Source organism: Dendropsophus ebraccatus, chromosome 12 (genome assembly GCF_027789765.1).
Source record: "Dendropsophus ebraccatus isolate aDenEbr1 chromosome 12, aDenEbr1.pat, whole genome shotgun sequence".
Lineage (NCBI taxonomy): Eukaryota > Metazoa > Chordata > Amphibia > Anura > Hylidae > Dendropsophus > Dendropsophus ebraccatus.
Window position 1 is genome coordinate 12,525,097 of NC_091465.1, and position 14,016 is coordinate 12,539,112.

Here is a 14,016-nt window from a genome sequence, read left to right on the forward strand (position 1 = left end):
CATCATCACTCATAAGCGTACCCACCTTTCAACTTCCTCTCCTCCTCCTCCTCCTCTTCTTACAAAAATGCTGAGCCAACAGGCAATTTTTCAGTGTGTCATCTCATCATCAATTTTTTGTCATCAATATTTGTCATCAATTTTTTTAGGAGTGTCAAGTCAACTACAGACAATTTTTTAGGAGGGTCAACTACAGCCTTTTGACTGCAATCTCATTGGTGACTTTGTTGTCACCGCCATTCTGTGTCAGGCTACATTTTCGGGTGGTTCATCTTCTACCTCAGTCTAACTTAGTTACTCTGTTGTCACCGCCATGCTGTTTCAGGCTACATTTTTGGGTGATTCATCTTCTACCTCAGTCTAACTTGGTCACTCTGTTGTCACCGCCATGCTGTGTCAGGCTACATTTTTGGGTGGTTCATCTTCTACCTCAGTCTAACTTGGTCACTCTGTTGTCACCGCCATGCTGTGTCAGGCTACATTTTTGGGTGGTTCATCTTCTACCTCAGTCTAACTTGGTCACTCTGTTGTCACCGCCATGCTGTGTCAGACTACATTTTTGGGTGGTTCATCTTCTACCTCAGTCTAACTTGGTCACTCTGTTGTCACCCCCATGCTGTGTCAGGCTAATTCGTTGGTGGTTCAGCTGCAACCTCATCTAACTTGGTCACTCTGTTCTCACCGCCATGCTGTGTCAGGCTACATTTTTGGTTGGTTCAGCTGCTATCTCATCTAACTTAGTAACTCTTTTGCGTGGTCTAGGTGCTACCTCATCTAACTTGGTTACTCTGTTGTCATCGCCATGCTGTATCAAGCTTCATTTTGGGGGAGTTCAGCTGCTACCTCAGTCTACCATCATGCTTTTTACAACCACTTGTTTCTGAGGGTCACCTCCAGGCTCTCACCCACGATTTTTTTGGAGGCTCACCACTACACTGTTGCCCCAAATTGTCTTGAAGGTCACCACCAGGCTGTTGCCCTGTATTTGGTGTTATGGTGCGATTAGGCAGCCTCAGAGGCATCCATGCATGCTGCCCCTGCTGTTTTCTGTCTATTTCTGTGGTGTTTCCATAATTTTCTGAGGTTTCCAGGCAACCTTCCCTGTGCAGAACTTTGGTCCCCTGCAAAAATGCTTGAGTCTCCAATCGACTTCAAAGTGGTTCATCATTCAAAACAAGCACCTGGCCATCGGTAAAGATTTAACTCCAATAACAAGCACCCGAGCCTTTTAGTGCTCGCTCATCTTTAATATATACATAAGACTTGATTGTATAATGATTGTGACACTGCTTTCACAAAATCTACAGCCATTTTGGTCTTTATACATAGTAGGCCTATGTGCAAAAGTTTTTTTTTAAAGAAGTATGAGAGCATTACAGTACTTTCTTCCTTGATTCATCTGGGTATTGGGGAGTTGAATTATAACACTGGAGCCTCTCTCTGTTATTTTACTCTCATAAGTAACCATATTCCTCATAAGAACACACTACAACTATTACAGCTAAATATTTATACAGAGGGGATATTAAAATGTTAAAAGGTATTTGTCCCAGCTCTCTGTCCCAATTTACTAAAAAGCCAGGAAACCTTCTTTAAAATCTTTCAATCCCTATGATATCAATGAGCCTTTACTCTTCAGGAGAAGCCATAACAAACTGGCAGATACACATGATTCTGGGATACGTACCGCATTGTGTCTAAAGATCGTTACTATTCTAAGTAATTTTTTTCCATATTCCCATGACTGTCTCATGACGTGATAAGTAAAGGTTACTAACACACTTTGTAAACTGATTCCTAGGTATTTTATAACGCTCTTGAGCTCCGGTGTAAAGGTAATCACTTGGTCTGTGATACAAGATTACACAATGGCTTCCGGCAGCTATAAGCGCTATCATGTACACGGTTTTGATTCCAGACAATATCTAGAGCATTACTTCTCAGACAAACCTGATATGGTTTTTGAAGAAGATATCTTGAAATTTCCCATTGAAAATCTTGCAAAAACTTTCACAGTGGGTATGTATCTTGATTTTTTAAAACTGTTAAATTAGCTTGATGGTTTTTCATGCTTTTACAATAGAACAATGTTAATCTTTACCTGAACCGTGTCTTCTATAAAGAAAAATGGCAATGTGGTAATTAATGGTACATACTCACTGGTTCAATGCAACTTGAGTGTAGGAAATGGGGTCAGTATTGGAGAGGTCACTGTTATTAGTGGGGTCAGGGGCGGATTGAGGATACCATGGGCCCCGGGCAGTTCAGAAATTATGGACCCCTGTTAACTACGTCCCCTCTAGCCCTACCCTCAGCTCACTAACCATGCCCCAACTAACGCTGCCGGTGGGGGCTATATAACATATCCTCAGGCTATGTGAACTATAAATGCAGGGCTTTTCTGTTAATATGTTTAGCATCCCACATGTACAATAGCCCCATCTGTAGCATCCCCCTACATAGAATAGGCCCCTCTGTGTAGAATCCCTCTATATACAATAGCCCCTCTGTGTAGCACCCCCATGAACAGTCCCCTCTGTGTAGTATCCCTCTATATACAATAGCTCCCTCTGTGTAGTATGTCCTATTAATAGCTCCCTCTCCTTAGTACCCCCATGAACAGTCCCCTCTGTGTAGCACCACAATGAATAGCGCTCTATGGGTAGCACCCCTATAAATAGCCCCCTCTATGTAGCACCCCCATGAATAGCTCTCTGTAGCACCCCCATGACTAGCCCACTCTGAAGCACCCCCATGACTAGCCCCCTCTGTATCACCCCCATGACTAGCCCTCTGTAGCACCCCTATGAGTAGCTCTTTGAAGCACCCTCATGACTAGCCACCTCTGTAGCACCCCCATGAGTAGCTTTGTGTAGCACCCCCATGACTAGCCACCTCTGTAGCACCCACAGGAATAGCTCTCTATAGCACCCCCATGATAAGCCCCCTCTGTAGCACCCCAAGAATAGCTCTCTGTAGCGCCACCATCTCTAGCCCCCTCTGTAGCACCCCCATGAATAGCCCCCTCTGTAGCACCCCCATGAATAGCTCTTTGTAGCACCACCATGAAGAGACCCCTCTGCTGTGCAGCCTTTATGTGAAAAACTAAATATTAAAAGTAAACTTACCTGTCACATCACTCCCCACCAGTGTTCCTCTCTCCTGGAGCTGAAGAGCTATGTCACTCTTCTCTTCTGACCTCCGCTCCTCACTTCTCCGCACCAGTGTGCGTCTAGGAAATTATGTCACCGGCCAGAGAACGTTCTAGCAGACGTGTCCACCTTAGAGTGGGGTACCACATGGGGTCAGTATTGGAGGAGGTCAATGTTATTAGTGGGGTAACACATGAGGTCAGTATTGGAGGGGACACTGTTACTAGTGGGATACCACATGGGGTCAATATTGGAGAGGGTCAATGTTACTAGTGGGGTACCACATGGGGTCAGTACTGGTAGGGTCAATGTTACTAGTATACCACATGGGATCAGTATAGGAGGGGTCACTGTCACTAGTGGAATATCACTTGGGATCAGTACACGTATACTCACCACAGGTGATCGGTGTCCCGTGCCACGGTTTCATTCCGGTCCTGCGGCGCCATTAAAATCTAGAGCACACTCACGTCATACGCTTCTGTGACCACTCTTTTGTCTCCTGTGATTGAACGCCGGAAGTCACAATTTTCAATGCATTCTCTATTGGAGAGCATGACTTCCGGAGTTCAAGCACAGGAGACAGAAGAGGGGTCACAGCAGCGGATGAAGTGAATGCGCTCCGCAGAAGCAGGGCGAAGCCGCGCCACTGGACACCGATCACCTGTGGTGAGTATATGCGCTAACGCCTAGTGGGGTGGGGGAAAAGGGGGGAGCAATAAAAAACATTTTGAGAACTGCTCATTAAGCTCCATTATCTTCAATGGAACCGAGTTACAAAACCTGTACCCAAACTGGAGACAAAAGCAGTGCTGTCTCTGGAAGAAATTGGCCATGTTTTTGTAGCACTGGATTACCCCTTTAAATGTAGAATCATGGTAGTTTTGGGACAGAAAAGCAAAAATATCCCAGGAATTTAGTGAAGTAAATGTGATGTTTCTGAATACTCAAATATTCTCATCTGGACTTACTTGTTATTTATTTTAAATGTGCAATATGTAATGGTTGTCCTTAAAGGAGAAGTCCGGACAGATCGATATTTTTTAGCAATTTCTGAGGAGGATAATAGAAATAACATACTCTTACCTCTTCCGCTCCAGTGTTGGTGTCTGCATCCTGCCGCTCCGATCCCCGGGTCCCTGGCCATTTCCTGGCCTGAGTGAGGAGCCAGGTCATGACGGGTGAGGTCCACTCAGCCAACGATCGGGGGCCGGGGATCGGAGCGGCAAGATGAGGCCACAAGCTCAGGAGCGGGACAGGTAAGAGCATGTTATTTATTTTATCCTCCCCTTCCCCAGCATTGGATAAAAAAAGGGTTTGGCTGGACTTCTCCTTTAAATGAGACAGTTTTACTAATGAAATGTTATTAAAAAAATAGTATTTAAGGATGATCCACAGGCAGTCCAAGGATAGTTCATAATACACCAATCTGTGTGTCTGTTTCTCTCTCCCCCCCAGATGGCCCCATAATATGTCACAACTGTGATATAAAAACTAAAGATCATGGTGCAAAAAATGATGCCCCATGCAGCCTCATAGGTGAAAAAATAAAAGAATATAAAATATACCTATTTGCAAAAAATAAGTTTTAGTGTTAATAAAAACCGTAAAACATTAGAAAAGCTATGTAAACATGCATATGGCTGTATTCAGACTTACCCATAGAATAAATATATCATGTCAGTTTTACTGTGAAATGCATTACGTAAACACACAAAAAAAATTTGCAGAATTTTGCCCCCCACCCACCCCCAAATTTCACCCCATAAATCATATTTTGGGGGTTCTGTCATTAATTTTATGGTATATTGAAAGGCTGCATTATAAAGTACAGTTGTTTTTGAAAAAAAACAAGACCTCACATGGCCCTGTAGGTGGAAAAATAAGAGAGTCATAGCTCTTAGAAGGTGAGGAGGAAAAAAAGAAAATGGAAAAATGAAAATTGGTACTGTCGGCGCTGTGGGGACATTTTTAAGCCTGGCGCAGAAAAAGCCGGACTTAATAAATGTCCCCCATAGAGTACTTCCCCCAGTGGCCACAAAATTAGCCAGCCACTAATATACAACTGGCTGCATGTATTTCCCAGTGCCTGCCCAGTCACTGACACAGATAAAGCCCAGCCCACTCTCTCATTGTGTGTGAATTATGGCTGCCATTTTGAGCATTTAATTTGAAAGTAAACATTTGGATTAGTAGAAATTTGAACATTTCAAGATTTTCTGGTAATTATGGTTTCATAAAGAAAGAAAAAGAAAAAAAACAAATAAAGAAATCAATCTCCAGTAGAGAAAAAAATGCCTCATAAGCCAAATTCATTCCATTTGGCATATACATTTTATTGCTCTTTCTTACAATTATGTAAAACAGAAGAATCTCATACTGTATCTGCAATAGACTAAAGGAGTTATCCTTTCTTCAAAAGAACATTTTCTCTGGTATTTCTTGCAATTAAAAAGGTTGTCCACCTTAAACTATCTTGTCCCCAACTAATTCTTTATGGACCCAGTTTGTTAGGCATTTCACATTGGAACAGTGAGAAGCTGATTCAAATTCAATATAGTGCCAACAAAAATATTGTAGGGCCATAGAAATTCAGCCTGTGTACAGATGAAAATTGAACTAGTGGTATACTGCCTTCTGAATAGACTGAGTGTGACTGTCATCTGTCCTGGAGCATTGGTACACTTTGTGATCAGTCAATTGTCAGGATACTAATCTAACAGACAAGGACTGTCCACAATGGAGATCCATATTATTATGATTTTAAGAAGTATTAGATTAATGCAACCATATTGAACCCTTATAAAAGAGGATTATTTGCGCTGTTCTTCTTACATTATTTTGGCTGTTGGAATAAGCAATGCTTACATGTTTTTCTAGTAGGGGCAGAGACATGTCATTATTAATATACAATATCTATAAGAGCTTAATTTTCAGAATTTTTTTGCAGGTCACATTAATGGAGATGTCTTGGTTGACCTCAGTATTGGTTCCATGGTCCATCATCTCTATGCGGCCTGTGAGTTTTTCAAACACATAATAGTGCTGAAGGTCAGTGACCGATGCATCCTGGAGCTGAAGAGATGGCTGGACACACGGACAGGAGCGTTTAACTGGGGACATGCTACAAAGATTCATGTAGAGATGGAAGGAAAGAGGTCAAATATTTGCTTATATTCGAGACATTGGTGCTACTGTGCAAAGGACGTAAAGAGGATCTACCATAAGGGAATTTATCAAAATAGCGATCACGCTATGATCTACTTACACTTCTGTACTACCATGATTCCCTGAAAATAAGGCATCTTCCTTATATAAAGCACCCCAAATAATCTACAAAGGCACCCCCACCCTGAAAGTAAGGCCATCCACCATGTGCCGCCGCTCACCCCCTCCCTCCTTTGGATTGTTAGGTGCTGCTCACCCCCTTCCATCCCGTGATGCTCACCCCTCTCCTCTCGCGTGCCGCTCACCCCTCTCCCTGCCGTGCTGCTCATTCCTCTCCCTCCTGTGCCGCTCACCCCTCTCCCTGCCGTGCTGCTCATTCCTCTCCCTCCTGTGCCGCTCACCCCTCTCCCTGCCGTGCTGCTCACTCCTCTACTCCAGTGCCGTTCACCCCTCTCCCTCCCGTGCTCTTCACTCTTTTCCCTCTGGTGCCACTTATCACTTTCCCATGTCGTTCATCACTCTCCCTACCGTGCCGCTCATCACTCTCCCTCCTGTGCCACTCATCCCTCTTTCTCCCCTGCCGCTCACCCCTCTCCCTCCCATGCCGCTATCCACTCTCCCTCCGATGCCGCTCACCCCTCTCCCTCCCATGCCATTCACATCTCTCCCATGACACTTACCCCTCTCCCTCTCGTGCCGCTCACCCTTCCCCCTCCCATGCTGCTCACCCCTTTCCCTCTTGTGCCACTCACCCCCTCTCCCTCAACGTGCTTGTCTGGTGCCGCTCCTGAGAAATACAACATTCCCCGAAAATTAGACAGAGTGCCTCTTTGGGAACGTAAATTAATATAAGGCCCTTTCTTATTTTTTTGGGGGGGAACACAATTTTGATTCTTTTTGAATTCTGCTTTGGTTAAATTCAGGTCTTTCCACCACTACTGGCAGCCAATAATCCTAAGATAACTACCGAGCTTTCATATCACTGTTCTCACATCGATGATAGGACAATCACTTCCTTTATTTCTCCCATTTCTTTCAGTGACCAATTAGAGGACAAAGAAGGAAAAGTGAGATCAGCCGCTCAACATGTAGTAAAATGTGACCTTGAAAAAGAAAATATGACGGATCCGATAGTCTTACCACCAGCCGACTGTATCATCAGTGCTTGGCTTCTAGAGGCTATCTGCAAAGACCAAGAGGATTACATCAGATATCTGAGGAAGTTCTCAGGGTTGCTGAAACCTGGAGGACACCTACTATTATTTGGGGGTTTAGATGTAACATATTACACAGTTGGGAGAGACAGGCTCAGTGCTTTCACATATGATGAGGCTTTTGCCAGGAAAGCTCTGGCTGGGGAAGGATTTGTTATTGATGACTGTAAGGTTAAGAAGAGAACGGCTGTGAGTGACCTCACTGACTATAAGGCCCTCATATTCATTGCAGCTCACAAGGAGAAGTAGGTCTTACATGTCAAGTCTCATGTTAAGAGTTTAGATGTAAAGCTTTTAAACAGGATAAAATATTCTAATATAGCCTTCTTTTGAATTTAATTGAAATAATTATAGAGAATCCTGATAAATTGATTGAAATGATTTTCTAGGTTAGACAACCCATTTTCCTATACACTATTAGTTGATGGTGAAGGAGTCCCACGCTCAACTTTTCTGTACAGCAGTGTGAATGGCTGAGTGTAAGTGAAGCAACATTATAGCAGCAGTGTGTATAGCTGAGTATGAGTGCAGGCACATTATAGAAGCAGTGTGTATAGCTGAGTGTGAGTGCAGGCACATTATAACAGGAATGGAAAGGATAGGAAACACAAAGGCTGACAGAGACTGCAGGAATCATGAAGGAATGAGCAGGACACATGTGGGCCCATAAATGCACCACTCTCTGTCCGGGGAGAGAGGGGTTACAGCCAGGGGCGTAGCTACAGGCTGATGGGCCCTGGTGCAAAATTTTAGCTTGCCCCCCCACCCCACCCCACACACGCAGCCCACAGACATGCAGAGCACAGGCAGACACACAGGCAGACACACAGACAGCACACACAGAGCACAGACGCACACACAGAGCACAGACCCCCAGAGAGCACAGACGCACACACAGAGCACAGACCCACAGAGAGCGCAGACACACACAGATCACAGACACACACAGAGCACAGGGTCCCACACACAGAGCACAGGGTCCCACACACAGAGCACAGGGTCCCCCCCCCCCCCCCCCACACACACACAGCACAGACCCCCACACACACACACACAGAGGAAAGACACACACACACACAGAGCACAGGGTCCCACACACAGCACAGACCCACACACACACACACACACACACACACAGCATAGACACACACATAGAGCACAGACACACACACACAGAGCACAGACCCACAGAGAGCACAGACACACACACAGAGCACAGACACACACACACACAAACACAGAGCACAGACACACACAGAGCACAGACCCACAGAGCACAGACACACACACAGAGCACAGACACACACACACAGAGCACAGACCCACAGAGCACAGACACACACACACAGAGCACAGACCCACAGAGAGCACAGACACACACACACAGAGCACAGACACACACACAGAGCACAGACACACACAGAGCACAGACACACACACAGAGCACAGACACTTACTTATTATGAGGAAACTTCACTTTGTCAGCAGCTCCTGGCCTCCCTCCTCCTGATGCCGGACCATGCTCTCCCGCCCCTCCCCCTCCTCCACACAGACAGCAGAGAGGAGCAGGAAACAGGTGATGGGGAGAATTCAGGACCCCACACTGCAGCGTTAGGCAGCCTGCAGAATCACAGGAGGCAGAGAGGCAGGAAGTGGCAAGGGAGCCCAGGGGGCCCCCTGTAGCTAGGGGCCCGGTCGCCATGGCGACCGTGGCGACCCCTATAGCTACGCAACTGGTTACAGCTATGTAGAGATTACCTCCACAGTCCTGATGCAAGCCTCAGCCTGAAGTGAATCTGCTATGATTTGGAAGATGAGGGAGAAGACTTTCTGGGTCAGAGTACAGTGCTGTAAACCCCGCTTTGCAGACCATAACCCTCCCCGACTCTCCCTCCCACCCTGTACAGGGAGCTCTTAAACCAAAGCAATGCTCTTAAACCAAGTTACAATTTTGAAAAACTGTGAGCTCTTCTTGCAAAACGCTCTCAATTCAAGTTACTCTTAAACCAAGGTACCACTGTACTTGCTTGGATTTTATAATAATAATAATTAAGTCAAGTTGTAAGAAATTACTTTTTCTGATTATAGCGCATAGCTTCATTTTATGGTGTGAATATTTCCTATGAGGCAATGTATCTGACAGTAATACAAACTAACAAAAGTTTTAAATTTAAGGGTTTATCCAGCAAAAATCTTAATAGTAATGACAGCAGTGGGCAGCAAAGAAAGCTAAGGGGTCGAGTATGGAAACGGACCAATCAGATAGATGCATGATGGGAAATGTAGTTTTCTGGATGGCGCCATCTTGGATATAGATCAGCTTTTAGAAAAAACTTTTAACTCAGGAATGGCAGTAGCTAAAATGCAGGACATGGCTCAAAATACTAAGGGGAACTGGCTAAGTAAGACCAGCTAGCATTTCATTTTTTAGCTCTTGGGTGGATAATCTCTTTAAGGACAAAAATGTCACATGATTACATCAGGGAGCTCATGGTGATAGAAATTCCCCAAAGTCAATAGCCTACAGTATGTTTAGTGATCAGCTTATCAGCCATTACCATGGTAAGATACTTCTATAGTTTCTCAAGATAAACATCCTTAAAGAGGACCTGTTACCCCCCCGTGCCTGGTCAGAGCCCGGCCGACCCCACGCTAGAGCCCCTTATACTCACCTCGTTCCTGAAGTCCCACTTCTTCAGCCGGTTCCGGGACTCCATTCATTCTCTATGGGCGTCGGACTCATATCAGTAGCACTCGCCGGGCTTCCCACGGGGATATCTCTGTTCCCGTACCGGCTCCAGGAGTGGGACTTCAGGAACGGGGTGAGTATAAGTGGCTCTAGCGGGGAAACGGCGGGGCTCTGATCCGGCACGGGGGGTTACAGGTTCCCTTTAAGAACAAAATCATGTAGAAGCATTGAACAAAAAAAAAAGACTTTTCATGATTCCTTTGTTAGTTCAATATTTGTAATTCATGAAATCCGCAAAATATCCCAAATCAGTATCATCCTTAGTGCATTTGAAACATCAGGAATCCTATTCACTCCATTCAAAGCCCAAGCTTAACACGTCGCATCACGAAGGAAGAGTTGGCATCGAGACATACATATAGAAGCTAAACTGCAACATTGAGGAACCCCCCACCACAATACATAGAACAGGGTCTTGTGAGACTACAACCGTTAAAAGCAAACAGATGGACATCAACTGAAGGAAATCTGTCATCAAAAAATGACCTATTGTTTAAATTAAGTTCTTATGTTATTATTATTATTATTATTATTATTATTATTATTAAGAATTGTTGGCAATGTTTTTTTCTAATTTTCCATTTTACTATATTTTAAAACACTGCTCAAAAAATAAAGGGAACACTTAAACAAGACAATATAACTCCAAGTAAATCAAACATCTGCTAAATCAAACTGTCCACTTAGGAAGCAACACTGATTGATTTGTAGCCGGTGCACTGTTTGACTGATGTTGAGTGCCACTACTGTTTTGGAGTACCCATATAGTGCCTAAGCCTTCCCAAATGCTATTTTGCCAGTTAGCTATTGTTAAACCCCTAAATGTACCCTGGGCTTTCCTGAACCCTAGTCTGCCAAGAGTAATCAACCTTTGGGGGACCATCAGCCTGAAAGCTTTGGACAGCACTAGAACAGTCCGGACCCTTCCCTTGATTGCTGGCTCAAGGATTGACTATTGACTGCTGTGGAGCTGGAACATTTTGGGGGTCTGTAGGGATCTCCGGTGTGGAGGCACAGCTGGTCACTTGCCAGATGGTTAGCTGTGACGCCACTTCTGCGGTGGTTGGCGGAGATGTAGCCTTGCCCATTGATGTTGTGTTGTGACGCCAGTGCCAGTTGGGCACAGTTGCTTTTATTTTAATGGGCAGACTATACTTTTTTCTCCTGTGGTCAGTAACCTGCCAGGCTGTTGCAGTGTCCCTTGGGCAATTATCATGATGGTCCAGAGTGGAGCAGTGACCCACCTGGATTATCGGCACTTCCACCCACAGGAAAGGGAAATTACCCAAGGAAGGTCTATTTGCTGTGTCGTTGCTTAGTGAGGAACCACAGAGTCTCTTTAGGAAATATATAATCTTGTTTACGGTGAAGATACTTTAGGTAGGCAGCAGATAATACAGATTTTCCTTGATACAATACTTCACACTTTATAAGTTACTTAACACTTCAGAATTCAGATCTGCACTGAGAGTAGAAGGAATAATACAGCCGTGTTGACTGAGTTGTGTGATGAGAGGTTGAAAGGAGGATCCGAAAAGTAGAGAGGAGAATGTCAAGAGAGTCCCAACCCAATATAGAACTGTGCTCTGCCAGAACTTCAGAGGTAGAAATAGAAAAATACTTGAGAGAATATTTGTGCCTATGTTTTGACTCTCTGGTCTTTGCACCACCTATTGCCCACCAGTGTCAAGGGACCCATCCTAGAGAGTGACAGAAGCCCTAGACCTTGTTACCTGAGATGAGCAGAGGGTCAGAGTTCTCTGATTACACCCGCGCTGTGAGTGCATAGACTTCTTTCAACTTTGCTCTATCCGGATCAGTTCCTTTACTTTTTATGGATACTGTCCTGCACTGTGTTCCTCTTTGTCTGTGTGGGTTAGGATGATCCCTGACTTTTCCTCTCTAGTAGTAGCTTCACACTGCATAGCGAGGAGTAGAGTTGCTTGAAGAGAAGCAGTGTCTAGATACATGTGCTGTCCGTCTAGACCACAACTTAGACTGGGGACCTGGCAGGAGCCAGGGCCCAACTTGACTACTGCAGGGAGTGTCCTAGCTTATGTCCTTCCCCTACAGAATGCAAAGGCAAAAGACCCTACACTTCCTCTACCCATGTGACTTCCTATCAACAGCATGTGTAAACTGTGCTGTGAGTGGGTGAGCAGTGTGTGTAAAAGTAAACAGAGAGATGATAGGTGAAGGGAAGAAAGAACTCTCATTGGTATACAGATTAATGTGACACATAAACAAGAACAATAACCCCTTAGGTACTACAGCTGTGCAATATCTGTATATACATAGTTATCACAACAACATCTTGTGGCAAAACTCTGGTACTGCTACATTACCACTAACACTTTTGTGAAGGGTGTAACCAATAGCAACACCTGTGGCGGGACACCACAGATCGATTCCACAAAAACAGCCTGGCTATTACTCACCTGACCACTGGGTCTTACTCGGAGTTACAAACTATGTCCAATCCTGTTAGGATGGCCACTACCAGGACCCCATATTCCACCACTTCCACCCCCTTGACTGCTTCCTCTCCCGCTGTCACTGGTCAAACCCTCAAAAGGGACAGACTTGTTTAGACACTTGAACATCCTTGCAGAGGACAAATTATTGCAACACAAGGGGAGGTGAAAGGGTACTTGATGGGGGATTGGAACGTGTGAAATGTTTTTATAGAAAGATTTTCCATTTTCTGCCACTGTCCAATGCTGTCCATGGTGAAAATTGGATGATTGACTGGCTGATTGACATTTTTTTTAATTTATGATTTTCCAATTTTTGACACTTTTACTAGAACATGCATTAACAAATTCATCCTTTGGTAATAGTCCCAGTACTGTTGCTTCTATAGTTTGGCTGTTTTATTGAAATTCGATTCACAGATTTTAACGAATTGAATCAAAATTCACGTAGCTCGCAAAACAAATTTCCGGCTTCTTCGCTGATCTTTATTTGGGAGTAAGAATAATTGGTCATTTTACCTTAAATGTCAATGTGAATAACAGGGTAACTGAATAATTTAACTTAAAGGCACTTAAGTAGGAATATATAACTTGGTTGCTATAGGTTATGGATATATTTAGTGGGAAACTCAGTCTAATTAGATGACACTCTGTTTAATGTCTGTGGTTAAGAAAAGAACATTTCTGCTCACAGAAAAACTCTGCAGATCTGTCAAAGGATACCTAGAGGAATTCATGCCAGGAGCATGTTCACCATTGTGGAAGCAGATCAGCACCGTCTCCCACAGGAGGCCTAAGAAGAGAATGGAAAAACAAGGGGGTCCTTGAGCAATTTCTCCTATCCTGGACTAGTAAAATGAAGTAGTAACTTGCTTGTAGCAAGAGGAAAGATCGTTTCCTTTAGCTTGATCTCTACCAGTTAGGTAGAGTTCAAGGGCACCTGAGGAAGCATACAGCTTAGTAGTTGACAGAATGGTTTGACCAGAAGGAGCTAAGCTAGCAGACATGTGCACTTGCCAAGAGCCAGGCTCGCACTGGTTTTACAATGGTTTATGCCCAGCCCTTTCAAGCTTAGCAGGGACTGCACTAGACACTCCTTATTAGTATTCGAGAGACGTCATGAGATTAAGGCATCTTACTTCTTTGAATGTGGTAAAAATGGCAGAAATATTAGCTGGAAAGTTTTTTTTTTTTTTTAGTAACCACTCAACCATAATGATGCAAATAATTTCTAATGAACACTACTCCTTTTCACTTGG

General features: G+C 44.2%; 1 protein-coding gene across 1 annotated transcript; it reads left to right on the forward strand.

Moving 5' to 3' along the window:
• Positions 1-1,830: 1,830 nt before the first annotated feature.
• Positions 1,831-8,353, forward strand: LOC138769633 (nicotinamide N-methyltransferase-like). The gene is made up of 3 exons (XM_069948228.1): positions 1,831-2,019; positions 6,103-6,310; positions 7,360-8,353. Exons 1-3 carry the CDS (start codon positions 1,869-1,871, stop codon positions 7,781-7,783), a joined length of 783 nt encoding a protein of 260 aa, XP_069804329.1. The 5' UTR covers positions 1,831-1,868; the 3' UTR covers positions 7,784-8,353.
• Positions 8,354-14,016: the final 5,663 nt, after the last annotated feature.